Source organism: Mirounga angustirostris, unplaced genomic scaffold (assembly GCF_029215605.1).
Source record: "Mirounga angustirostris isolate CCGP_5_RB_7025 unplaced genomic scaffold, mMirAng1.0.hap1 SCAF_12, whole genome shotgun sequence".
Lineage (NCBI taxonomy): Eukaryota > Metazoa > Chordata > Mammalia > Carnivora > Phocidae > Mirounga > Mirounga angustirostris.
The window spans coordinates 1,920,723-1,947,533 of NW_026991720.1; the positions used below are offsets into that span (position 1 = coordinate 1,920,723).

A 26,811-nucleotide genomic window follows, 5' to 3' on the forward strand; every position below is an offset into this window, starting at 1 on the left:
TTCACCAATAAATGTTCTGTGGGATCATCAGAAAGCAACTGAATACAGTACAGTCAGTTCTTCATTATTCACATATTATCTTGGGCAATTTTAAAGTTACAAATTATTTTTCCCATTTTGAAATGACATGGACTGAAGCAAAATCAAACCGGCTTGAAGATAAGGTGCATTCTAGACCCTATTAGAATTGTTTGGAAAGCTTTAAAATTAAGGTAATTGTGACATATTATTTTAAATACTCATATTTTTCAGTTTTAAAATCAATTATGTGAAAGTTGCAAGGGTTATTAGCATTGCATGGTTAAGTCTTAAATGTGTAAAGTATATGTTTAAGCCTTTCATTGTTACACCTTTCTCTAATATACGATCCTAGGAGTTGACTTGTGCAGGTTTTACACAGTGTTTGTTAAGATCTGTCGTTCTTTACAGTGTTGTAGACCGTACCCCAGACTTGTACAGCTGCCTCACTGAAGCGAATGTATCACAGACAGTCATTGACTTTTAACACAGCTGGCTAGCAAGGATATTCCTTTGTGTATATCCTTTAAAGCTTTTTGCTCATTGGCATTAGACACATCTAGTCTGAAGGGATATTGAAGAGGGCTTAGAAAACACTTCTAATTGGTAGATTCAGCACAATGATGTGAGTAATGACAAACTTGAAATATGGTTAAGTTAAATTTCTTTTTTATTCCTTTGGCCACCCTCCTGGTGCTGTTTTACTATGTCTCAGTCTGGTGGAGTCCCTAAAGGGCATATGGCTCCACCATACTCCCATTGATTCCCCTGGGCAATCGATTTTAAAACAGCCCCTTGCATATTGTGCCGAGACGCGGAAATTGGCCACTAGCCACGGGCGGATGCAGAGCTTGAATTGAAAATCAAATTAAGCAGAATTCTCTACTTAGTTTTTAATTAAACCACTATGTTAATTCAAACAGGACATTTTAGGCCTGGGGGGTTGACCATGCCCTTTTAAGGGCCTTAAATAAGCCTTTCTTCTCTCTCCTTACCATGGTGCATGTTTCTATTTTATTAGGACCATCTCCTCACTATTCCCATTCTTTATATTCTCAAGGGTGGAGAATGTAAATGGTTTTGATAAAGCAAAACATTTTTTTAGTAAGAAGGTAACTTTTATCTTAGAACTCTAACATTGTTAGCACTTAAATGTTTATCAAATTTATATTATTAATCACCTCTATGTATCGTGTCAAGCATTTTATATGTTCATGTGTGTTTGAACCTGATCCCATGCTTGCATCTTAATGTTTGTTTCAATTCTGATAAAACGCTTGCATCTGCTGAATGTTGTGTGTTGTGGTGGAGATCTTTCTCCGCAGTTTTGTCTTGGTCACTCAGTCATATACCAGAGTACAAGGGTATTAGGGCCAACAGCACTGCTGTTCCTGTCACACCTCAGATCAGCTGTGTGGTTTTCTCTTCCCATTCTGCCTCAGACAGATCTCTAGGTTATGTGGGATGATGTCAGAAGATGTTTGCTGATTGCATCGTGAACTCTGAAGGTCTGACCTCTGGCCAGGGTTGAAATAAGAGTTAGGAATATATTTATCTCATATTATATTTTAACATCTTACTTTGAGTTCAGATGTTACGAGGTAAAAATTCAACAGTTTAACGAAAGTGAAAAAAATATAATCAGTGACAGATTAATTCACAAACCAAAGATGTTTTTGGCAGTAACTTTATATTGTGCCTCACCTCAATGCCTATCTTTGATTTGAAGTCTTGGCATAAAATTTAACATAAGCGACAGCAACATCCTGACCAATTATCCAAGCTATCCAGACATCCCCAAATGTCCAGAACATAGCACACGGTCTGTAGGATTAAGAGGTTAACTCCTATAACTTCAAACGAAGTGCTTGATAATAAAAGCAAAAAGTACAGAATTTGAGGTAACTTCCTTTCTTAATTAATTAGACTGACCAGGTGGAAGCGAAGAGCCCGGTGCTGGTGCTGGGAAGGCCTATAAAGCTGAGCACTGTGACAGCACAATGGAGGAGGAACAGAGATTGTTTTAATATGTTTCTGTCCTGTGTCACAGTGTGAAATTGTCCTGGTTTATGTCCCTTTTGGCAAACTTACATAAAAGTGACCTTGTACTGTATTTTATGACCAGATGACTTTTTCCCCCCAGTGGCTAATTTGTATCAGGCCTCCATCTGAAAGAGACACAGAAATGAGTAGGAAGTCCAGCTTGGTCTCAGGGAGCTTTCATTGCATTCTTTCATTATTTTTGCTCGTTTTTGCCACTGATCATCCATAAATTGTTGGACATGAGTGAATAAGGAAGTGCTGCTTAGTGTTAGCGGCACATGCGCGTATTTGGCCTGGTTTTTGTGGGTGAGAGGAAATCACATACAAAAAGGAAAACTCCTGCTGGGAAACTTGCAAGGAAATTTACCTTGGGTGCGTTTTGATCTTGGTGTTTATTACAGAAAATGGAGTCATATCTCACTAACTATTGTTATGTGTTAATTTGATTTTCCCAACACCTTCAAGAAAAAAAAAATCATTCAGTAATTTATTAATAGAATTCCTCTGCCCTCCCCCACTTGGGAGCACTCACTGTTTTCCATAGAGACAACATGGATAAAGATGATTATTTTTAAAACATTTGATTCTGGTAGTGTTGTTATGCTCAGGGTTCTTTTCGGAATTGTTAATCTACTGTAAAAGGTGTGGTTATAATGATTTATTGAAAGTTGGCATATGGGATCTCAGAGAAAGATGTACAAAAGTATTACTTTGAGGAAAAGAATACATTTGTTTCATTTAAAATTATTTGAGTTTATAAAGATTTTGAATTAAAAATCATTTAGCTCATGAAATGATCTTAATTTTGTCACTGTTCTTAGTATAATGGCATATTGGAGGGAACTAAATTATAATTTCAGTAACAGTAACTGTTACTGTTAAATAGCAGCTGTGTTTCTAAAAGATATCACTGGTACCCATATACTTTGAGATAGTATGAGTGTTGAATTGGACCATTATATAGCACTTTCATCTTTCTGTCCTATCAAAAAATGAGAGATTTCTACTCTAAGGCTAAATTTTCTCTTTATTTGCATAATAGTATAGTGGACAAATTGTGAGCTTTGGCATTTAGACTATCTGACTTAAATCCTGACTCTTCTCCTACGTGGGACTTCAGGCATGTTTCTTAGTGTCTGCATCTGTAAAATGGGCTGGCAGTACTTATCTCTTTGTGGGGTTGCTGAGGGTCTTGTTTGTCTCACCTACCATATGAGATGCAGTAGGAGCAGCCACTCTGAGTAGGTGCTTAAATGTATTGGCTATGTGGAAGTTGATACGAAACAGCAGGAAGATTTGTGTAGGATTATTTTTTACGTATGATAGCAAAGCTACATATAAGAAATTATAGTGGTGTCAACATAGCTTTATTTATTTACTTTTTGAAATAGAAACTGCCTTATCTTGTAACAGTATAAGTTGTAAAAAAAATAGGTATTATGTTTAATAGGTGACTATAAACTTCAAACTTTATTTTATATGATGATTAAATTATTAATTAAAAGTCTCACAATTTTGGGCTCTTTGTTAAATGAAGAGTTTTAGTATGGAGGAAATAAAAAATAGATTCAGATTTTATTTTATTTATTTTATTTTTTTTTTTAAAGAAGTGTTTAATACTGACAAAGGCAAAAATTAGTCCTCATTACAACATATGCAAATAGAGGATTTTTTTTTTAATTTTTTTATTCTTATGTTAATCCCCTTACATTACAACATTAGTTTTAGATGAAGTGTTCCATGATTCATTGTTTGTGCACAACACCCAGTGCTCCATGCAGAATGTGCCCTCCTAAATACCCACCACCAGGCTAACCCATCCTCCCACCCAATAGGTTCAGATTTTAAAGTAATTATACTCTTAAATTGGCCCTACTACTTCCAACATTCATGAAACAATTTTTTGGAAATAATCATTGTCAGTTAGAGTCTCTTCCAAAACTTTTCTTGGGGGGGACTTGAAAACTATCTACGCTTGGCTGGAATAAACTTTATTTGAAAGTAAAATTAATGTCTAATTTCATGCTGACTAGAGAGCTGCTTACCTGGTTGTGGCACGTTATGGCACATGCCCACAGGTCCACAGGACGGCTGGAGTTCGGGCTATTAAAATCTGTTTGGCATTTAAACATATTTATTTGTCTATAAAATAATTTATTCTGCATGGTACAGTGTTAATCTTCTGATCTCTGTGAAATGTTTGCCAGTATATAGTTGAAACTTGGTATATTACTTTACCAACCCATTTATTTGGCTCATTTGTATGAGAAATAAATGTTGCATAATCAGATAAATCAAAGGCAGTTGGATTGTTTGATAGTTTTTTTTTTTTTAAAGATTTTATTTATTTGACAGAGAGACAGCGAGAGCAGGAACACAAGCAGGGTGAGTGGGAGAGGGAGAGGGAGAAGCAGGCTTCCCGGTGAGCAGGGAGCCCAATGCGGGGCTTGATCCCAGGACCCTGGGATCATGACCTGAGCCGGAGGCAGGCGCTTAATGACTGAGCCACCCAGGCGCCCCTGATAGTTTTGACATTAGGGAATATTTTAGGTTGTGATATACCTACTTTTTTAAAAAACTGAAGTTATTAGCAGTTTCATTACTTACAAATTTATTGGTTTGCACATCTGGTAAGCAAAGGAAGTTCTTATCTAGAAAGACAAGTTCTTACTGTTCTAGAATGATTGAATTTTAAAGCACTGAATTGTCAGAAGTATATATATGAATGTATGTTCTTTTAGTTATTAAAAATAAGATTAGCAGGCAAAAACTGAAAAAATAAGGCTATCTCAACAGAAGAAAAAGTTAGAATTAAGTACTGAAACGACCAGTTCTTAGAAAACATTTCCTGTTGTCTTTTTTTAGAACACAAGAAATTTGAAGTTGTTTAGAATGCTAGATTTAAATACTTGTATACTTTCATATTTTAGTTGGGGTTACTTGATATTTAATGTTTCTCTTTACACATTAATTAATGAGTATTAATTTTTATTATAAGCAGTTGATTTTTAAAACAGGCGTGGGAAGGGCTTAGGATTTTTTAAAGCTTTTTTGAGTTATCATAAAGATTTGTCTGATCTCATGATGAGTTTTGTTTCCTTCTTAAATGCCCAGAATTAAATTATACTTCTGATTTATTTTTTTTAGAAGAGATGTAGTAAAGTACCTTACCTTGTAATAAGAACTTAGTGCATTAAATAACTTAAAAATACTGGATTCACTGTTATGAATAACTTCTGAATAAGTGTTCTGAATGTTCCTCTTTTCTTTTTGCCATTACCTTAGTTCAGGCTTCATCATTTTTTACTTGGATTATTTAAACCACTGTCCTACTGTTTTTTTCTGCTTCCAGTTTCCTTTCTATACAATGTAATCTCCACACTGCCGTCCAGCATTGTTTTCTTAATGATATTGTGTAACTAACCTCCATAAAATCTTTTGATAGTTTTTAACTGCCAACAAAATGAAGTCTAAAATCTGTAACATTATATCTACAACTCTGGAAATTTAGGTTCCATCTGTCATTTAGGCCACATTTTTCAGGAGGCTCCCCTATTCCCCAAGCTGTATCCCACTGAGCTCCTCACCTTGCCCAGGACTTTCCAGGTGCTTTCATGGCCTCCTGTCTTCATGTGCTGTTCTGCCAGGAAGCCCTCTACTCACTTCCCGGTGGAATCTGTCTTTAAGTGCTACCTCCTGGTGCTCCTTAAGTCTTTCCGGTGGGCCTCCTTTGTGGTGACCTGCTTCCTCCCCCTGCAGTTAGGGATTGTAATTCTATTGTGATTGTTGTAGGTGTGTCTTTTTCTCTTACTTACCGTGGTATTCCCAAATATATATACTTAGCCTACTGCAGACAAAGCTTTTGTACAGGAAAAATAAAGCATAAAAGCTGAGTAGGTCTTAGGTCCCATTGATTTGTCAGAGGAAGGATCTAAAAATGCATCAATGTTCCCGTTTCTCGAGGGGGCTGGTTATGGGTTCCTGCATGGTTATCTTTCAGGGTGTGTTATTTTTAGAATCATTCTGGAACCTCAACACAAAAGAATGAGATTTTGCATTGTTTTAGTACAGCTTAGGCTTTTAGTCCAGAACCTCCATGTTAAATTATAATGAGGCTCTTCACTAATGAAGTGAATCTTTACAGGATCTTTACCATCCTTGGCTTGGTTTACAAAACCGTATCTCCCCCACCCCATCCTGGTTCTTTAGCTGGCTGTTAGGAATGAGCCCCACAGTCACCACTGTGTTTGCCTGTTGGGTGAGACTGGTAGTTCTAGGTCTCTCGCTGTGCTAGAGCTCAGCCTGACTGTAGCCTGCTTGGCAGGATGTTGACCACCTGCCAGGGTGTGAGGTCTTCCTTTTCCTGGCCATGCCCTTCAAGGGCCACGTGTTCAGCAGTGGAGCTTTCCTCTGTCCATAGTGCTCCATTCCCAGTTTCCTTCTCTGCCTGGCCTGTCAGTGGAGGACTAGCATGCTCCTCCTGGGTTGGAGTGCCTGAGAGGCAGGAAGACAGATGCTAGTGTTTACTTGTGATAGAAATTGATGAAAAGTTAAAGTAAACTTTGAAAACAGTGTTAATATTGTTAACCTAATATCTTCTATGCCAAGTCTGATTCTCACATAGAATAGGCACTAACATCTTTTTTCCTGCAGCCAGGTATTATTGAAGGTTCATGCTTGCTTTGTATTTTATTGTTTTTCAACTGCTTTCATATATTTCATTTGATTTGTTAAATATCTGAGAAGTAACCAAGGCAACTTTTATTGCACATTTCTTATAGATAATGTCTTGAAGCCCAAGTTTCTTGGGAAACTTCCAGGACATAGTCCGTGGCAAAGCTAGTAATAGACTCCGAAGAGTGTGTTTTCCCCTTGTTAGTATTTACTAATCAAATAGTTCTCAAACCTTCTAAAGATTAGGGAAGGGTTACTGCAGTGCAATTCTAAAAAGATATCTCATACTATTTCTATTTTTAAAAAATCAATAAATGTATATTTTTTCCTTAAAAGAAAATTATCCTGAGAGCTTGTGAATGTGTATTTGGTGAGATTGCCAGGTTTTAGTGGAGATCCAGGGAGCATGCTCATGGTTCCAGTACTCCATTGATAGATCACTCAGGTGAACCCCACAAGCCACAGTTTTGAGCATTGTGTTTCTTTTTTAAAAATTCTTAGTCATTTAGTGCTATAATGAGTGATTGTTTAAATACCATGAATCTAAGGGGCACTGGGTTTAAGTGCAATGTGGATAAAGAACATACAACTAATAATGAGACAAATCATGATTCTGCAGACCCACCCAGTAAATCCTCACCGGGTTGTGGTGACAGTATTTGCCTCATTAAGAATTCTGTACTGCACATTAAGATGGCCCTGGAACTTCAAAATTAATGCTAACCGGAGAAAATTGAATAATAATTTTATCTAATTTGGCTTTTTATGTATTAAAAATCGACAACTTGGACCTGGAGTGTTATTTATTGAGGAACATTTGCAAATAACTGCTTAAAATCTTCTCTTACTTCAATATGTAGAAATAAAATATGAAGGTTATAAAAAATAGTTTTTTAAAAACTTGAGATGTTAGAGTTTAAAAAATACTGTAAGATGTAATACATAGAGAAATTTTAGTCTATATATTTTATACATAAGGCTTTGTTTAGGTCTGGTTATATGATGTTTGATGCCAACTCATGAATTTTTTTTAAAGATTTTATTTATTTATTTGACAGAGGGACACAGCGAGAGAGGGAACACAAGCAGGGGGTGTGGGACAGGGAGAAGCAGGCTTTCTGCTGAGCAGGGAGCCTGATGCGGGGCTCAATCCCAGGACCCTGCGATCATGACCTGAGCCGAAGGCAGATGCTTAACGACTGAGCCACCCAGGTGCCCCCAACTCATGAATTTTCTTACATAGTTTAAAGGAAGTTAAATAGCATCTATCATTGTTAAATAGAACCAAGTCAAAAATTTAATTGTATAACCAAATCCCTGTATGATTAAATGCATAGATAAGTTCCAGGAAAGCAAGAAAATCTCCAAAGACCAAACTGAAAAGGCACCACAAAACCCGAATAGTGAGTAGGTGATGCCCTGGCTGCGTTGGTCAGGACAGCGAGGTGGTTACATGGTGACAGAGGATCATAGGCGCATAGAGACGAGGAGATGGAACTGAGGCCCCTCTGAAAAGCTTCAGCAAAAGGGCCTCCTTGTTTAACACAGATACACACACACATACACATACTCACACCCTTTGCCCACTGGTAGGGGAAGACTGTACTGTCAGCCTTAGTTCTGGGTAGAAGTCTCCCCTGAGAGTTACTGCACAGGCCTTTACCTCCTAGGAGTTGGGGTTCAGTATTGAACAACTGCTGGGAAATCCCAAGACAAGAAATTAGCATAAAAGTTGTTTCAAAGCATTATGTATCATTTTGTCATTTTAACCTAATGTGTAATACTTTTAAGTAAATTTTAGTTAAAAATGGTTTATATAAATATACAATTAAAGTTGGTTTTAGAAAGTTCATTTACTATAATTCAAGATTCATAATCCATATATGTTTTTGACCTGGTTTTATTTAACTATGACATGTGCTGTTTAATTGCCTTTAAATTAATTGTGTGAGAAAACTCAGGCCTGACAATAAATGTTACATAAGCAGGCCTAAATAAAATCTGGTTTCATTTTATCCTAGCTTTTGTACATTTTAAACTTACACTCTTTCTTAGTAATTTGATATTGGTTTAGTTTGTTAAGTGTTATCATCCCTCAAAGTCAAGAATGAATAATGTAGTCTTTTTTATTTTAGCTACCCTTTTCTGTGAGTTTTTACAAAGATTTAGTATTTTAATCTATGCAGTTAATTTTGTGAGGTGATTAAGAAGAATGAATCTAAATTATTTTTCTCTGTATTCAGTTCTAAGGCAATTTATATAAGAATATTACTCTTATCTATTATTTTAAATATTTTATTGTGTTCTGATCTTTTCTGTATTCCTTATCTATAGTTTTTAGATTTTTTGACTAGAAGCTTATAGCTCTTAGAATCACTGCTCTTTTCTTATTTCCGCCTTTTCTTTTAAGTCTATAATTTCTCCATAGATTTGATCCCATCTACTTTCTATCATTTAGGGATTTCTTAACATTATTAGTCTACTGATGGCAGTCTTGTCTTCTAGCGTAATTCATACAGTTAATTCCTGTTGGCCATTTATTGTATGCTTGGTATTGTTACAGCTGCTAGGGAAGGTGCAGATTAATTGATTGATGGTTTATTATATATTTTTCCTGTCTTCTATGATAATCCATCATCTTGAACCAATCTCCCTGATTCCTCTTTTCTCCCTACCTGTTAACTTTACTGGCCCTTTATCTGGAATACAGTGTTAATTTGCTAATTGTTAATTTGGGGACATTCTTGGATCTTTTTCCAGATTGGGAGGTTTTGTGGTCTCTGTTTGAATTGGCTCTGATTTTGTCAGCAAATATGGGGGTCTAGTCTTTTCTTTTGGCCTTTCCTCTTTAGCTTTGTAAACTGTTTTTGGCTTCTCATGGCCTTACTGTTCAAAGAAGATCTTTTCCAATCTAATGTTCAGAAATCCTCAAGATTCCAAGATGGTTTCTACAAATGTACAAATCCTTCCTGAATGCATCTGTATTGTAGGATCCTTAATGTTTACTTTTCCTATGTCATATCGGGCTTGCATGAAGCGTACTTAAGAGGCTGATGATTTTGTTTGATTGTCCTATGTATCTTGACTTCTGTTGCTTTTTCATTAATATTTTAATTTTAGTTTAGACAATTTCATAGAAGCCAATTAATCTGACATTATACTTTATATCATTCCAGATTACCTGTCAATATTTGTGTTTGGAGTATTGTGTAATTATAATTAGTGTGTACATATAGTTTATATCCTTTTTATTTTAATAATTTATTTTGCATACATAAATTATCTGGTGCCAGGAAGAGTTGTCCAAGACTTGGAAATGGGCAGAGGAGATCCTGGGTGTTCTGTCAGTGGGGTCTTAGGCATTGCGTAGTGGACCGTGGTAGTCATCCGATTTTGTAGGCATGTGTACCTTTGGCTGATTTTCTATTGACTTGACTATTTTACATCTCTTTAGGGTTAGAGTTAACTTGTAGGAAAGTAAGAGCAATGAAAATGATTCTGTCTGATAGAATTGATTCCTTTTCTATACAAAAGATAGCCCCAAACATTTTATTATGTTGTCCCATAGGATACTCTCCAGTTTTGCATCTATTAGCAAATTGATTTTAGCATTTCCAGTTATCTAAGTATATCAGTGTTTTTCACATTTTTCTTTGACCTGGTCTTAACAAAAATTAAAACCATCTGGCTCTGCTGGTAAAGGATGTGAGGAACAGAAAGGATCAGGGTACTCAGAGGGGAGCTGCTGTTAGCAAGCAGCAGTAATACTTACTGTAGACTGACATAGAAAATGGGGGTTCTGGTGGTAGAGCATCTGGTAAATACTTAGAAGTGTCCACCAAGATACAAGCTACTGAGACAGAATCAGATCCTGCCTATCTAGATCTATTTTCTAGATTCACTTACTAGTTCTACTGTCACCAGAGTCAGGAGGTGATAAAGAGAACCAGGAGGGACAAAAACTCTTAAATATAAAGATGAGTAGGGATTCAGAAAATGACCTGACATTTGGGAAAAGCCAACACTGTGAGAGGTACCAAACTCAATGTATTGCTCAGAATAAATAGACAAAGAGAAGATTTCAGGGAGATTTAAAAATATTTGATCTGGCATTTTAGACATTTTTTTGGCAGAGGGAATTAAGGATATCTTATTCTCAATATTGCCAGAAATGAAAGTTCTACAGTCATTATGATTTTTAAAAAATCAAGTCCAGACAGTTTGCAAGATATTTTTACCAGACTTCAAAGAATAGGTGACTTCAGTTTCTTTTCTTTTTTTTTTTTTAAGATTTTTTAATTTACTTTTTGACAGAGAGACAGCGAGAGAGGGAACACAAGCAGGGGGAGTGGGAGAGGGAGAAGCAGGCTTCCCACAGAGCAGGGAGCCCGATGCGGGGCTCGATGCGGGACTGGATCCCAGGACCCTGAGATCCTGACCTGAGCCGAAGGCAGACGCTTAATGACTGAGCCACCCAGGCGCCCTGGCTCTTTTTTTATTTTTATTTATTTTATTTTTTTTAAGATTTTATTTATTTGACAGAGAGAGACACAGCGAGAGAGGGAACACAAGCAGGGGGAGTGGGAGAGGGAGAAGCAGGCTTCCCGCGGAGCGGGGAGCCCGATGCGGGGCTCGATCCCAGGACCCCGGGATCATGACCTGAGCTGAAGGCAGGTGCTTAACGACTGAGCCACCCAGGTGCCCCTAGATGACTTTAGTTTCATACAAATTTGTTCAGAGATTTGAAGATGGAATACTCACAGTTTTATGGGGCTAATATAATCTTGATACTGAAAGCAGACAAGGACAGTATAAGAAAGGATCATTATAGGCCATTCTTACGTGTGAATACTTGTGAATCAAAATATTAAGCTGAATTCAGCCATGTATGCAAAAAATCATCATCAAGGAAAATTTTATTTCAGGTATGCAAGATTGGTTTCACATTAGAAAATCTATGGCTGTAATTCGTATTAGGAAAGTAAATGAGGAAAAAAAAAAGTCAAGCGAGCACCTCCAAAGAGACATAAAACACATTTAGCAAAATCAGTAACTATTCATGATTAAAAAGCAAACTAAGAACTTGAGCGAACTTTCTTAACTTGATAATGGATATCTAATCTGTAACTGACATTGTACTTATGTAAAAAGTATTTACTTTAAATTTGGGATGCTATCTTAAATCCTTTATTTCTAATAATAACACTGTAATGGAGTTACTAGTAGTACAATTTAGACAAGAAAAGGAAAAATTGAAAGGAGCAAACAAAATAGTCATTATTTTATTTATTAGATGATATTGTCTATTGAAAAATCCCATAGAATCTAAAGATAAATTATTAATTCAAGTAAGAAAATTTAGCAAGGAACCTGGATATAAGATTAACATAGAAAAAATTAATATAGATTAAAATAGAAAATTAATATAGAAAAATCCATAAATAACAACAAAGAAAATCTAATTAAAAATATTTTTATAGTAACAAGATAGCCGTAAGGTATTTTGAAATAAATCAGACAAATGATATGTAGAATCTTTATGGAAATAATATATGGAAACAAAAACTCTCACTGAAGGATGTTCCAGGAGACTTAAATAAATGGATAGGTTATTCTGTGTTTATGACTTTCTTTATATGGTAAAAATAACAGTTCTCAAATTATTTTTTAGAGTTTATGCAATTCTAAAAAAAAGTTCCAACAGATTATCTTAAAGAATGTAATAAGCAGATAGTCAAATTCTTACGGAGGAACAGAGAGCCAAGAATAGGCAAAGCAATTTCGAAGAACATAGTGATGGTACCTGTTCTCTATCAAATAAAAAAGGAACAGAGGACTGGAATAGACATGTCTCCAAAGAAGACATACACGTGACCAGTACGCACATGGAAGGCCTCAGCAGCACTAGTCTTTGGGGAAGTGTAAATCGAAACCACAGTGAGGCACTTCTTCACACACATAAGGATGGCTGCTAACAACTGCAAAAACCCCCAAAACAATAACAAGTATTGGTGAGGATGTAGAGAGAATGGGACTCTTGTACACTGTTGGTGGGAATGTAAGATTGTGTAGATGCTGTGGAAAACAAGCAGTATGGTGGTTGCTAAAAAAATTAAAATAGAATTGCTATATATGATCCAGCAATTCCACTTCTGGATACATACACAAAAGAATTGAAAGTAAGAACTCCACAGATATTCCTTTATTTATTTATAAAAGTTTTAGTCAAATTCCAATTAACATACAGAATAATGTTAGTTTCAGGTGTACAACATAGTGAAACACTTCCATCTACCACCTGGTGCTCATCACAAGTGCACTCCTTCATCCCCATCACCTGTTTCACCTGTCCTCTTGCCCACCTCCCGTCTGGTAACCAGTGAGCCTAGGGTCCTCCTACTCCACTGCCATCTTCCTCTCTTTCCTTCACAGATCTTTATACGCTTATTTTCCTGGCAGCATTATTTATAATGGCCAAAAGGTGGAAACAACCTAAGTATCCACCAGTGGATTAATAGATAAACGAAATGTAGTATGCATCTACAATGGGATATTATTTCACCTTAAAAAGTAAAGAAATTCTGACACATGCTGCAACATGGGTGAACCTTGAGAGCATTATGCTGAGAGAGGTAGGGCTGACACAACAAGGTAAATACGGTGATGCCACTTATATGAGGTCCCTAGAATGGTCAAATTCATTGAGACAGAAAGTAGGATGGTAAGTGCTAGGGGCTGGGGGTAGGAGCAGGAAGGAATGGGGAGTCATTGTTAATGGGTGCAGAGTTTTAGTTGGAGAATGTGAAAAAGTTCTGGGGATGGATGGTAATGGTGATGGCAGAACAATGTGAATGAATGTATTTAATGCTATAGAACTGTACATTTTAAAATGTTCAAAATGGTAAAGTTTATGTTATGTGTATGTTACCACAATCAAAAATAAAAGTAAATAAATGATGAAGATGGCAGTTCAAATTAGTGGTTACATTTGGCCACTTTGGTATGGAAGTTTGGTGCAGTTGGGAGGGCCACATGGGTGCCCAGTGGTTGTGATGATGTTCCTTTAAGTTGGGTGGTAAATGCACAACTATTTAATAGACATACAGAGCTAAACAGTGTACTGTCATTATTTAAAAATAGGAAGGAACAAAAGGTTATTTCTTGGTGATGGGCTCACATTACCCAAATGGAAGCTGATAGGTAAAACTAAAATGCCAGTTTATTGGTTTTCAGTGGAAAACTATAAAATACACATGTGTGCACACCTATCCACCCCAAGCAGCTTTTTTTGAGAGCTGGAGGGAATGTGGAAATCAGGGAGAGATGGGCCCAACTCAGATAATGGAGTGAGGGCAGATAGCCCTAAGCCGCCTTATGTGGTATTTTGGAATCCCTAGTGCTTTTTGTGTGAATGTACTCTTTGCCACATAAGTGATGTGACGCTACATCTAAATCATGTGGCAGTATTTTCTGTTATATTCTACACTTTAATATTTTGTACGTTTTGCTATAGTAATGTGATAAAAACCCTAATCTTTGTTTTGTTGTGTCTTTATTGGAGTTTATGCTTGGGTGCTTTATGAAACAAATAGTAAGGTATTGACTTCTTTTGTATTAAAAGTCCCTTATGGGACTGAGGATTTGACCTCAGCATGAGTTTGCTATTATGGGATTGAAAATTACTGTTCTAGTAAAAGAAGCTTTTATGTATTTCGCTTTATTTCTTTTACTAAATTAGAGGTTTGTCTTAAATATGTTTTAAGCATTCTCCCCCACCTCCCTATTTCCATGTCAGTTTGTCTTTGGTGTCTTATTTCTGTTGTGTGAGGAGGTGGAAAGCACAGGCTTTGAAAGCTGACAGACCTGCGTTTACTGTGAGTGCAGGCAAGCCTTGAACAGGGTGACTGTAGGCAGATTATTTAACTTTTTGGGGTGTGAGCTTTCTCATTTATAATACAGCTTACCTTCTAATTTATCATGAAGGTTCAGTGAGCACATATAAAACAACTGGTAGGAGCTCGGCAAATGTCAGTTCCCATCTCTTTTCTGTGAAATTGATAACTAAAGATTATTGGAAAAGAAGTAGAAGGAAAGGTCTTTACTGGCTGTCCATTAAGTTATTTTGATATGATGTAGCATACTGAGAAATACTTTTTTTCCAAATTTAGAATTACATTTTAAAATTTTAATATAAATTCTTTGCAGTCTTTTTATGGTTCAGTTCTTTTATTTACTTGTTTCATTTACTTGCTGTATTAATTTATTTACTTGCAATCTTGAGGATTTTTGTTTGTCTAACATCATGGGAAGTTTCTCATAAATTTGAATACAATGAACATCTTAGTTAAATGAACTGGCAATCATAGTGTTTTTATTTTAACTTATCCTAAAATATATTCTCTCTGTCAAATTTTAATAATTTGAACATCTTATAGTTTTAATCTTTCCATCTTAAATAGATTACATTAAATGCAGAAAATATTAATATTAAAAAATATTTCACTGTAGCTTAACAAAGCTTTCTATAAAGCTGTTTTCTTTGCCCTGGGACCAAAACTTTTTTTTGTCCAAACTCTTAATGATTACCTTGGGAGCAAAGGGGGGAAATGTGTGATGCTTGTTTGTAGCTATTTTCATGGTTTAAAATAATTAATACCTGCCTTTATTTTCTGTTCCTTATTAGTGTTTCTATCGATCTTTCCCAGATGACAGCATATATGTTTGGTGCAGTCTCGATGGCATGCTGAGCAAACCTTATCTTAGTGTTACTAAGAGACTCTTTTTGTTAAATGAACAGTGGCTTGATATATATTTTAAATGTTATATAAATGTAGAAATTTTTACCAGGCTTTCCTGATAGGTGGAGCCATAGTATATATTATGGTGTTTACATACCTTCTGAGAGGTCAAGATGTCCAGGCAAAATCTTGTTTAAATGTTCATCACCACAGAAACATGTCAGCTTATTGTCAGAGCTTTTGTATATACATTGTAATTGTCACTTCGTTGATCTTCAGCACAAAGCAATTAAATGTGTAATTGACCAGCACGAAAAGTTCAAAAAGCAGTAACTCTTTTAATGTTTTAGACTTTTACCCATTCAGTGCTTATTTAAATCTAAAAAGAAATCTCTGTCTACATGTATTTAGTCTTTACTAGCCTACTTAATTTAACCTGTTACAATGTTGTGATGGTTGTAATTTTTCAAAATAATATTGATAATGGGAACTAGTGTAATTATGTAGCTTGCTTTTCTTAAAAACAATATAGTGTTTCATTAGCAGAAAGAAAGTACTTAGTTTCAATGCTGTTTTTAACTAGTACATTGAGTGCTTGTTGAACTATGATTTTAATAAAAGGGGTGGAGTTTCATTAAAATAACTTAGGTTCATGGTTTTGGGGAGGGATTATCCCAGTATTCATACTGGGGATAAAAATATTATGGAGTTCTTGAAATCTTAGTAATATATGACATAGGATAAGCATTCAAAAGTACTTGAAAGAAGTACAACTGTTGTTAAGTTCAAGTTCTTATAGTTTGTGATCTTATATTCAGGAGACTTTCCTTACTTTTTAAGATAAACAATGGAAACCTTTTTCCTCTCGGACAATGTTTTGCCGCTTTGTTATTTGCAGGGTATTTCAGTAAGTTATTCTGACATCTGGCACATCTTTCAGCTCAGCATATGCAAGAATAGAGTTGATAGAAACCTTCCCCTTGGGGATCCTAGCTCCTCATTCTGACTCTTAATGGAAAAATGAGCAGTAGGCATATTTTTTGCTTATATGCTGTCCTGCTGGTGATTAATGGTAGTGATAAAAGCTCTCTCAATGCTTTCATTACTTTTGCAGGCAGAATCACATACAAAAGTTTAAAAATCTCACATATTACATGCCACAAAGCCTGTACTTTTTAGGCTTTGTAATACTTTTATGATCTCAAGAAAGGTAGTAACCATAGTTTATGTATTTTTGGCACTTGTAGGAGCCAGTCAATTCTGAATTAACAGATGAAGTCTCTGGTTATTTATAGCCCCATTACGCCTCTTCTCTCTGTCCTAAAGTTGTTGAGGATAAAAAAAAAAGCTGCCACATTGCATTTAATGAAAAAATTTATATTTTTCTATTGGTGTTGCTAAAGCTCATGAATGTGACACTTCACTGATTTCAAATTGGGCTGATTTTTGTCTTGTTTAATTAAAAAAAAAAACCAAAAGGAAAACATAACTGTCCTGGCCTCCTAGTGGACTGAGTCAGAATAACGGTTATTTCTTCCTACAGCAGTTATCAGTATTTCATAACAGGCATAATCCTATCTAACAGTTTTGATGATCTGCTCTGTGGCAGCCTTTCCTGTATGTGTAATATTGCTTATTCACTCTTTTGTGCTTAGATTGATAACTGAAAATGAGTAGAATTCTTTTTGTGTTGTTCACTATTTTTCTTGGTTTTTTTTTTTTTTAAGATTTTATTTATTTATTTGACAGAGACACAGCGAGAGAGGGAACACAAGCAGGGGGAGTGGGAGAAGGAGAAGCAGGCTTCCCACTGAGCAGGGAGCCCGATGCGGGACTTGATCCCAGCACCCCGGGATCATGACCTGAGCCGAAGGCAGACGCTTGACGACTGAGCCACCCAGGCGCCCTATTTACTATTTTTCAAAAGAAGTATTGATAGTAAATTTTGAACCATTTATATGATTTGACTACAGAGGTTTTTTGCTAAATGATTTTTATATGACTGGTTAAGCATGTGAGTATACATTTTAGACATTTCTTCTTGATATTATTCATATATCTGTAATAGAAAAAAGCATCTTCTTGGAATTATATAGTTGTTTCTTTTTAGAAAAACTGTTCACATATAATTTATTTTTTTAACACAGATTTATTTGAGGACTTGGTTTGTCAGTGTAATGGGAATAAATGTGTGGGTCTTGAACCTTAGTATCACTGTCAGATGGGTCATATGTAGGCTGCATTTTAAAAACTATTTTTCTTAATGAGAGAATGTAATTTTTCTTAATGTAAACAGAAGGGGGCAGTTTTTGAATTTAATAGTAGATTACCTCTTTTTAACATAAATGCTAATGAAAATATTAAGTAGAACAATAGCATGTTAAGTGAGGTTACTTTAACCAAGCTGTTTTTCAAATAATTTTTTTTTTTTTAAAGATTTTATTTATTTATTTGACAGAGAGAGACACAGCGAGAGAGGGAACACAAGCAGGGGGAGGGGGAGAGGGAGAAGCAGGCTTCCCGCAGAGCAGGGAGCCCGATGTGGGGCTCGATCCCAGGACCCTGGGACCATGACCTGAGTCGAAGGCAGATGCTCAACGACTGAGCCACCCAGGCGCCCCATGTTTTTCAAATAATTTTATATCAAGGTTAAATTTAGAAAAATAACCAGAAAGTACTTGAGAGTACAGAGAGTACTTATATCAGATTTTGTTAGCAGCAGGCTGTTAATAATCTGCTCTGACCAATATGGTAACCACTAGCCATGTGTGACTATATAAATTTAAAAGAACTACTAAAGTTACATAAAATTAAAAATCAGCTCTTCATTCACAGTAATGACATTCTAAGTGCTTGATAAACACATATGGCTAGTTGCTATCTTATTGGATAACACAGAATAGAACATTTCCATCATCACAGAAGGGTTTTTGGACAGCACTTTTGTATGCAATTAAATCATAAATAATTTGTTTCATCTATATTTGTTTTGTCTTTAATTATTTTGTATACCATCTAAACAGCAGAAGACAGAGTAAGACCCAGCTTTAAGGATCTATGTGTATAGCACCTCATTTTCTTAGAAGTGGTACTAATGAGATTTGATGTTTATGTGTTGTTGCATTAATGCACCTGTTTCCCTGTTGCTGGCCTGTACTTCTGTTAGCAAGTTCTGACTAAGAATGACACGATCAGAGTTGTGTTTTGCAAAGATTGCATTCCCACTGCAATGTAGGCAACAGGTCAGGCAGAGAGAGACAAGAGTTGGATTTTGAACTACTAGCTAGCAAAGTAGGGAGTTGTCCAGGTGAGATGGATGTGGTGGCAGAAGGAGAAGTGGATGGATTTAGTCGTAATGACACAGTAGAATCAGAAGGACTTAGTGTTTGAATAGATCAGAGTCCAAGGTGTGTGTGTGTGTGAGAGAGAGAGAGAGAGAGAGAGCGTGCAGCAGCAAGGGGGATGACAAGGATGCTTGCAGCATCTGGAAAAAACAGTGGATAATGGTGCCATTAATTGGGGTATGTAACACTGAAGGAGCATGTTTAGGGGATAAAGTGATGAGTTTGACTTTAGAATTAAGTTTATGTACTTGTGAGATACTTGAGGGGAGGTGGCAGCTCAGATGTATGGATCTTGGTCTCAGTGGTGAGATTTGGACTAAAGATAGAAACTTTAGATTTAGATTTAGGTTACGTGAGGAGGCAAGATCACCTAGGGGAAGAATAGAGCAGTCTATCTGGTGTCTTCATCACATGAACTGGCTTCATCAGAATTGACTGAAGTGTCTTTGGGCTGGTTCTCAGGGATTGGCAAGCCCCTTGGTAATGCTGACATATGCCAAAGTTTGAGAAGCACTGATCCGGCATGTTGAAAGGATGAACATCTAAGCCTGAGCCATGGAGAAAAGGGATCTGAGGCATTTTCCTTTATATAAAGAATGAAAGAAAGAAGAACGGAGACAGAGAAACCAGAGATAGGGGAAGGAAGCTGAGGGATGCGCAGTCTCCCCAGTTATGTCCTACTAAGGAAGAGGTAAGGGCAGCTGCAATTTGCTAAAAAGCAAGGGATGAGATTTAGGGTCAAGGAGAATGGAAAACATTTAAAAAATCATTGAGGGAATCCTTAGCCAGAGATCAGCATAAGTATTGCCAGGTAACAGCAAAGACCCACTTTGGAATGTTGTAGCACATGTTTCTCAAGATTTTGTAAATTTCTTTCACAGGACTGAGAATTCAAGGAATGAGCCACCAGTGGAATTAAGGTAGTCTGGTGGAAATCAAAGGGACCAGGAATATTAGAATATTATTGGTACTGGATTATCATTAAAATACACAGTTCAACATAGGGTTTAAGCAAGTGAAAACCGAGTTGGGTGGATTCAGGGAGTGGAGGTTATAATGATGAAGACACAGTGTAGGTTAGAGGACTGGAGGTATCAGAGAAATATGGAGCAGTCTCACAGTCTGCGATCTTAGAGGTGGGTCTGAGAGATGAGGGAGTGAGGCTAGTGGATGTGCTGGGCTGTAGTAGCAGGGAGGTTAAGTTCATTAGGAGCTTGTATGTTAATCATCATGGCAAGGGAAATGATAAGAAATACTTGTGTACCCGGTGTTCATATCATCAAGAAACATGAGATTGTTTCTTACAGGTCTGTGAATGATAGGTGACAGATGGGAAGAAGTTGATAAGCTGGCATTAGGAGAAATAAATTTAATCCAGAAACACAAATGATAGGTGAACTACAAAGCCTTGGAAATTTTAAAAACAAAGGCAGTAATTTGAGCCATTACAGTTAACCCTTATATTGTGCTTACTAAACACCTAGCCTAATGCTAAGCATGTTACTTATGTTAACTCATTTGATCCTTATAATGACCCCATAAGGTAGGGATAAACCTATTTTACGAAGAAATAAACTGATGCACGGAGAGATTTAGAAATTTGCACAGTGTTACACAGTTGGTCAGTGATGGGACCAGGCTTTGAACACAAGCAGTCTGTTGCTGGAGTTAGGGTCTTGAACTAGCTCGCTATACTGTCTCATAAACTGAACTTGGATATTTTAAAAATTATTTTTCTGAGTGTCAATCTCTTGGAAGTTAGTTCTTTTAAGAAAAAAATTAAAAATTAAAAACAACATTAATTTGTTCTCATATTACTTAAAGCCCTGCAATTCACTCTATGAAATTTGGAAAATACAGAAAACAACAAAGTATACAAGAAAAATAGTTCCTCGTAATCATAGTCTTTTTAGCTGGCCTTGTAGGGCTTGGTGTTACACGAACATGCTAACACCCCTCCTCTCTGGGAGAAGGGGCTATGACCAAGCTCCGCCTGTAGCTCAGCCTCTGACAGGCATTAGCACGTCAGGTCCTTGGGGGACTCATACTTCTCCCACTTGCCTACTGCTTGGGTAAGAGCATTCACTGCTAGATCTTGGGAGTCTTCTCATTGCCCTTAACCCAACCTTGTGAGCCCTTATTTGTTCTCTAGAAAGCCATGTTAGCTACCTACCCTTGTCACCCAAAGCTGCCAGAATTGTGGAGGGTCTGAGATTTTACTGTACTTGCAAGCTGACAGTCTGCTAGCTTCCTGCATGGTAGTTGTAGACATGAGACTCCTGGATCAGAGACAAAGGACTTCATTGCTCAGAACAGGCAAGCCATGAGTTTCCTGTTCCCCGGGACAACCCCCCCTCCCACCAGCTTCATAGGGGCAGTGTGGCTCAGGTGGAGGCTGCTCCTACAGTGGGCTCAAGTCATAGCTGAGGAATCTCAAACTTAGGGGAACCCACAAATGGGCTTCAAGCAAATTTGTCTGTGCTTTGCTCTGTAGAAAACAGACCTGCTTCAGAGAGACACCGTCTCTATTTTCCAAGGCTGTTTGCTATCCAGACATCCTTAAAAATATAGTCCAGGGGCTCCTGGGTGGCTCAGTTGGTTAAGCACCCAATTTGATTTCGGCTCAGGTCATGATCTCAGGGTCATGGGATTGAGCCACTTGTTGGGCTCCACCTTCAGTGGTTAGTCGGCTTGGGATTCTTTCCCTCTCCCTCTGCCCCTCCCCCCTGCATGTGTGCACGCGCTCTCTCCAAAATAAATAAATCTTAAAAAAAAAAAGTCCAGAACGAGGTCTATCCCTGCCTCTGTGAGATGCACAGGAATGAGAGAGACCCGTGGAGCATTAGCTCCTGAAGCAGAATAACATATTTGAAGAAAAATACATTTAATTGCCAACAGATATTTCTTACCAAAATATCAGAGGAAGTGTGTAAATCTTATGGTAGATTCATTCCCCAACATTTAATATCATCGTAATGATTATATACTTATTATTACATTGTTACAGTTGTTTAATAATTATATTATTAAAACACTTTTTTGGGACAGTGGGTCTCAGATGGTTCCAAGGATCACTACTGTTTTATATCAGAACACGGTTGCAGTGTTTAGCTCATATGTCATAACACTTAAGACACATGTGTTAGGTGTTTTGGGCGCCCTTAATATTCCGAAGTTCTGGTTGGAGGCAGGCAGGATTCAGGCTCCAGTCAGAGATAGGAAGAGACAAGCTGAAAGGGTGTTACACATTCTCATCAGAGCACCTGTTCTTTTTATCTGTTACAAGCTTTCCATGTAATATTTGATGTGTAATAAGATTCTTGCTTACAAAAAAAGACTATTGCTCAGAAAGAGAGAAGGAAGGAAAAAAGAAATTACCATTAAAAGGTGGCTGTCTGGGGCACCTGGCTGGCTCACTTGGTAGAGCCTGTGACTCTTCATCTCAGGGTTGTGAGTTCAAGCCCCACACGGGGCGTGGAGCCTACTTAAAAAAAAAAAGGGGTGGCGGTCATGTTTTGGTATCCTAAGTGGTTTGAAAGTTGTGAAGTGTGGGTTTGGAGAGTTCTTCAGGAAAGCTGGAGTGTGTTTTTTAGTAGTATGTTTGGGGACTGTTTGTATTTCATCTCACTTGAGTCATAACTACTGTTAGATCTGATGTGTTAAATAAAATACAAGCGTCATTTACTCTGGTCCACCGGCCTCCCTTGCTGGAAACACTTAAGGTGTGCTGACTCCACATTTGAGGACATCTTTTAACCGGCCTAGGGCAGTCCTGTGTGGTAAGACTGGACTGTAAGAGCAGGCCCCTCCAACTCTTTTATCGAGAGACATGGATTTACTTCTAATATTGTTTGTTGTATTTCATGTACATTAGTGCATTATAGTATAAAACAACAATGTGAATTTTTGAATTTAGGTATGGATTCAATCATTTGGTGACTTTTCAGGAATATAAGAAGGTTGTTTTCATTCGTTTGTTTGCCTTGTCCAATAGGTTTCAAGTTTAGAAGCCTGGCCTCTGGTTTGGCCCTGAGGTCAGAATTTGTTTTATATTTAAAACAAAATTGTGCAGAAAGATGGTTTATTATATTCCAGGCACATGAAGTAATGACGGTTTTATCTAATGTGAAGAAAGAAGTGTAGTACGTAATCGATAGCCGTGCACACTGGCCTTGGTTTCTGCTGCGGGCTTTGCTCAGGGAGTCCCTGGGCTGCTGGCGGGAGCAGGGGGGACACGGTGGCTGTGCTGAGGGTTACCGGAGCTGGAGGTGGCCACTGGCAGGAGTGGGGGAGGGGGCACTGGCAGCTGAGGGGTGGGGAGAGGGGGAGTGGGGGAAGGGGGTGGGGGGCGCTGGCAGCTGTGGGGTGAGAGGGGGAGTGGGGGAAGGGTGGGGGGCTGCTGGTGGGAGGGGGGAGGGGGCATTGGCAGCTGTGGGTGGGGGAGGGGGAGGGAATGGGGGAAGGGGGTGGGGGCACTGGTGGGAGTGGGGGAGGGGACACTGGCGCTGTGAGAGTGGGAGGAGGGGGAGTGGGGGAAGGGGGTGGGGGCGCTGGCAGCTGCGCTGGAGGCTGCGGGAGCGGTGCTGGGGGCTAGCGCCTTGGGACTGGGGGCTGTGTGTGCTCGCTGGGTACGTCGCTCCCATGGCTACTTGGCCCCGGACTGTAGTCGTCCTCGAGGCCCTTACTTAGAACCACAGACAAAAATTCATCAACCTGCGTTTTAAAACCCGTTTTTTTTTTGTTTTTTTTTTTTAAGATTTTATTTATTTGAGAGAGAGACAGTGACAGAGATAGCAAGAGAGAGTACAAGCGGGAGGGAGAGGGAGAAGCAGCCTCCCCACTGAGCAGGGAGCCCCACATGGAGCTCGATCCCAGGACCCTGGGATCATGACCTGAGCTGAAGGCAGTCACTTAACTGGCTGAGCCACCCAGGCACCCCTTAAAACACTGTTTTGAAAAATGTTTTCATGACGAATTGTTTTGGTTCTTTAAAGCTTGATGGTATTCTACATAATTTGGTAAAACAAAGGCAGTCTAAACATGACACTGTAAAGCTAGTGTTTTTTTGTCTTCCTAATAAATGTAAATTTCCTCCCTTTCCAAAGAATTTTTGTGCTTTCCTGTAGATAGAAACCTAATTAATCATGAGATGAAATAAAATACAGTTAGATCTCCATTATCTTTTTCAGGGAATCCGAGCCCGAATTTTAGAAACTCTGGTCATGCTTGTCCTCCTTGCACTCCTTATCCTTGGGATAGTGTGGGTAGCCTCAGCGCTCATTGACAAGGATGCAGCGAGCATGGAGTCTTTGTATGGTAAGTCACCTTCTCTCCAGGACGCTGAACTGGGCGTGTAATTACACATTCGCGTTCATGAACGTTTTAGTAATTCTTTGTGTCGTCAGCCCTTGTTGTTAATTTACAGAGTTAACAAGTCTTTAGACATGTTTAAGAAAATAAATGAGTGTTCCTGTGTTTGCTGTATTCAGAAAGAGCAAGCAGCTTTTAAGATTTTTGTTTGTTTCTTAGTTGGTTTCTGTTCTTAAAATTCCATGGAGACTTTTTTTCTCCCTCCAAACAGGTTTTGCAAAAGGGTTATTTCCTTTTCTATTTTAGATCTTTTTATTGTACAGTTTAGAAATTATATGGTTTAGTAGACTCAAATAGACAATTATGATGTTTATCAAACATTAATTTATAGTCAACCTATATCTTAATGTATAATATTTTGGATTTACTAAAATATGTTTGTGTTTCTTTACAGATCTCTGGGAGTTCTACCTACCCTATTTATATTCCTGTATATCTCTGATGGGATGTTTGTTACTTCTCCGTAAGTATTTTTCTGGCTTAATGTTGATAGGAAAATGGAGTTCTTTGTTCTGGAAAATTATCGTAAGGTTTCCTGATGAAATTACTTAACAGCTTGGAGATGTTTTTAAAGTTGGCCCTTAACTTTTTTTATGTTAAGATAAATTTTGATAAACTGAAGCCATGGAATAAAACTCATGTGCTGTTCTTTAAGGAAAGCCTCTCTCGTGGAGAGACACACAGGCACACACTCGCTGAAGCATTAGATTCTCCTCTTGAGTGGTAACATCGAATCCTGTGTGCTGAATTTGTGGTCTTTATTTAAAATGTATTCAGTTTTACTTGAGGCATTACAGCATATCTCAGGGATATTATAAGCAGATAAATGTAGTTAAAAGGAGTTAAGATAATAGTTGTTTGGTTCTCAACTCCATCAGCACTTGAAATTTTAATCTGCTCTTTAGTTGTTTTTTTTTTAAATTTTTAAGTGAAGATACTGTTATTCAACTGCTAGAGTCTTGCACGTACTAAACCTTCTTCAGTCTTTAGGTATCTTTCGTCCTTCACCTGTCATCCCCTCTAGCTTCTTTATTGATGAAGACTCCTCTGATAAAACACTGAGAGAATCTAAATTTGAGGCAAGAATTTTCTTACAACGATAGTCTTGGAGTCTGTTCTGTATTTTGCACTAGCCATTTATCAGCCTCCTCTCTGTGACCTCTCCTGCAGTGTGTACCCCTGTTGGCCTTTCCCGCATGTTCACAGTGATGGGTCAGTTGCTGGTGAAGCCAACAGTAAGTGTGTCATCTTGTTTGTTAAATGTGTTTACATTTGAACATCTTCTTTTAGGTTGTGAATTAGCAATCAGAAACATTAGTGTATTTCTGTGGGCTTGTGACCTCGTTGTTATTGTTGCTTTTATTTTAATCTTTTTCATCTTTGGAAACAAATTTGTTTTTGCTTTTAAAATAGTAACTGTAGACACTCAGGTAGAAATTCTTCTAGCAAATTTTAAGACAAAATTTACAAATACTTACAGGTATTTTAGGTGTCTGTTATATCAGTAGTAACTGTTATGTTTCAAAATTTACCACATATATTCCTTGAATTATAGAGCAGTTTTGTCTCTGAGAAGTTGTCTGCCTGTTACATTTTGATTATACTTTTCACTTTAATCTCAGAGTTGCCATATATTCATGATTTGTCCCTAGTTTCTTTGGCCTCTAGCTATTTTGTCAAATATTCACTCACATGAAAATAATTCTTAGTTGCATTTAAGGAACTTGCCATTTACAAGGGTAAATTTTCATGGGTCCTCATTGCCTACAAACTCAGGTCTGAATGACTCACAGCCTCTTCCCTAGTCCACTGACCTCCAGCCTGTGCTCCTGCCCCCTTGGCTCTGACTGCACATTCATCAGCTGATGGGCTGTGCTCACAATGGGCTGTGTGCTTTCACTTAGCAGGCGTGTCCGGGGCTTTCTCCCATCAGTGCCCCCTGCCTGCTCTAGCCGCCTGACCACCTCCTCAGGGCCTGGCTCTGATGTTGCTGCACTCACTGCCTATTCTTGAACCTTGCCTCACCTTTTCTTTAAGTTGAAATAATCAAGCTTCTTTCTCTGCACTTTTCATATTCCCCTTTGTTAATACCTATTAAATTATTTTGGTTATATGTTTGTCTTTCCTATTGGGGTGATTAATCAGGAAAAATTTGAGGAAATATTGTAGTTATTCTTTTAGTAATGCTTGCTTAATTTTGAAAGATTTTTAAAAAATAAGTGACAGATAATTTTTTCCTATGTTTTTAAAAAATAAAATTGGATTATTTAACTTGCTACATAAATGTATACACACTCAAAACATGCCATCAAATCTTGAAATTCACTTCCCTCTTGAAGAGGTTTCATGACACTGCATTCTTAATTTCTTCCTGATTCTCTGACAGAGCTTTCTTTTTGTTTTTTGGTCTCTTTTTCCGTTTTTATTTCCTAGCCCCCTTAGATAGGCAAATGTTCCAAGTTCTGTCCTTGGTCTAAAGTTGCTCTGCTCTGTTCTCCTTACCACCTTTGCCACTTTCACGACACTTCTAAATGTGTAGCTCTAGGGAGCAAAAGACACCGAAAACAAACCACACCACATTGTAAATGCTGTACCCGAATACTCCACGGAGCTGAAAGCTCAGC

At 37.6% G+C, this 26,811-nt stretch overlaps 1 protein-coding gene across 7 annotated transcripts in view; it reads left to right on the forward strand.

The window, feature by feature from the left end:
- LMBR1 (limb development membrane protein 1) overlaps positions 1-26,811 on the forward strand; it is a 161,276-nt gene that overhangs the window by 77,772 nt on the left and 56,693 nt on the right. For 6 of the 7 annotated variants that reach the window (XM_064575663.1, XM_045863970.3, XM_064575664.1 and 3 more), the window contains 3 exons: positions 24,007-24,133; positions 24,582-24,650; positions 25,358-25,422. In XM_064575663.1, the coding sequence (XP_064431733.1) occupies positions 24,007-24,133; positions 24,582-24,650; positions 25,358-25,422 (261 nt within the window). Of the gene's footprint in view, positions 1-17,181; positions 17,488-24,006; positions 24,134-24,581; positions 24,651-25,357; positions 25,423-26,811 lie in introns of those variants that run through there. The other variant, XM_045863974.3, reaches the window with a different exon arrangement.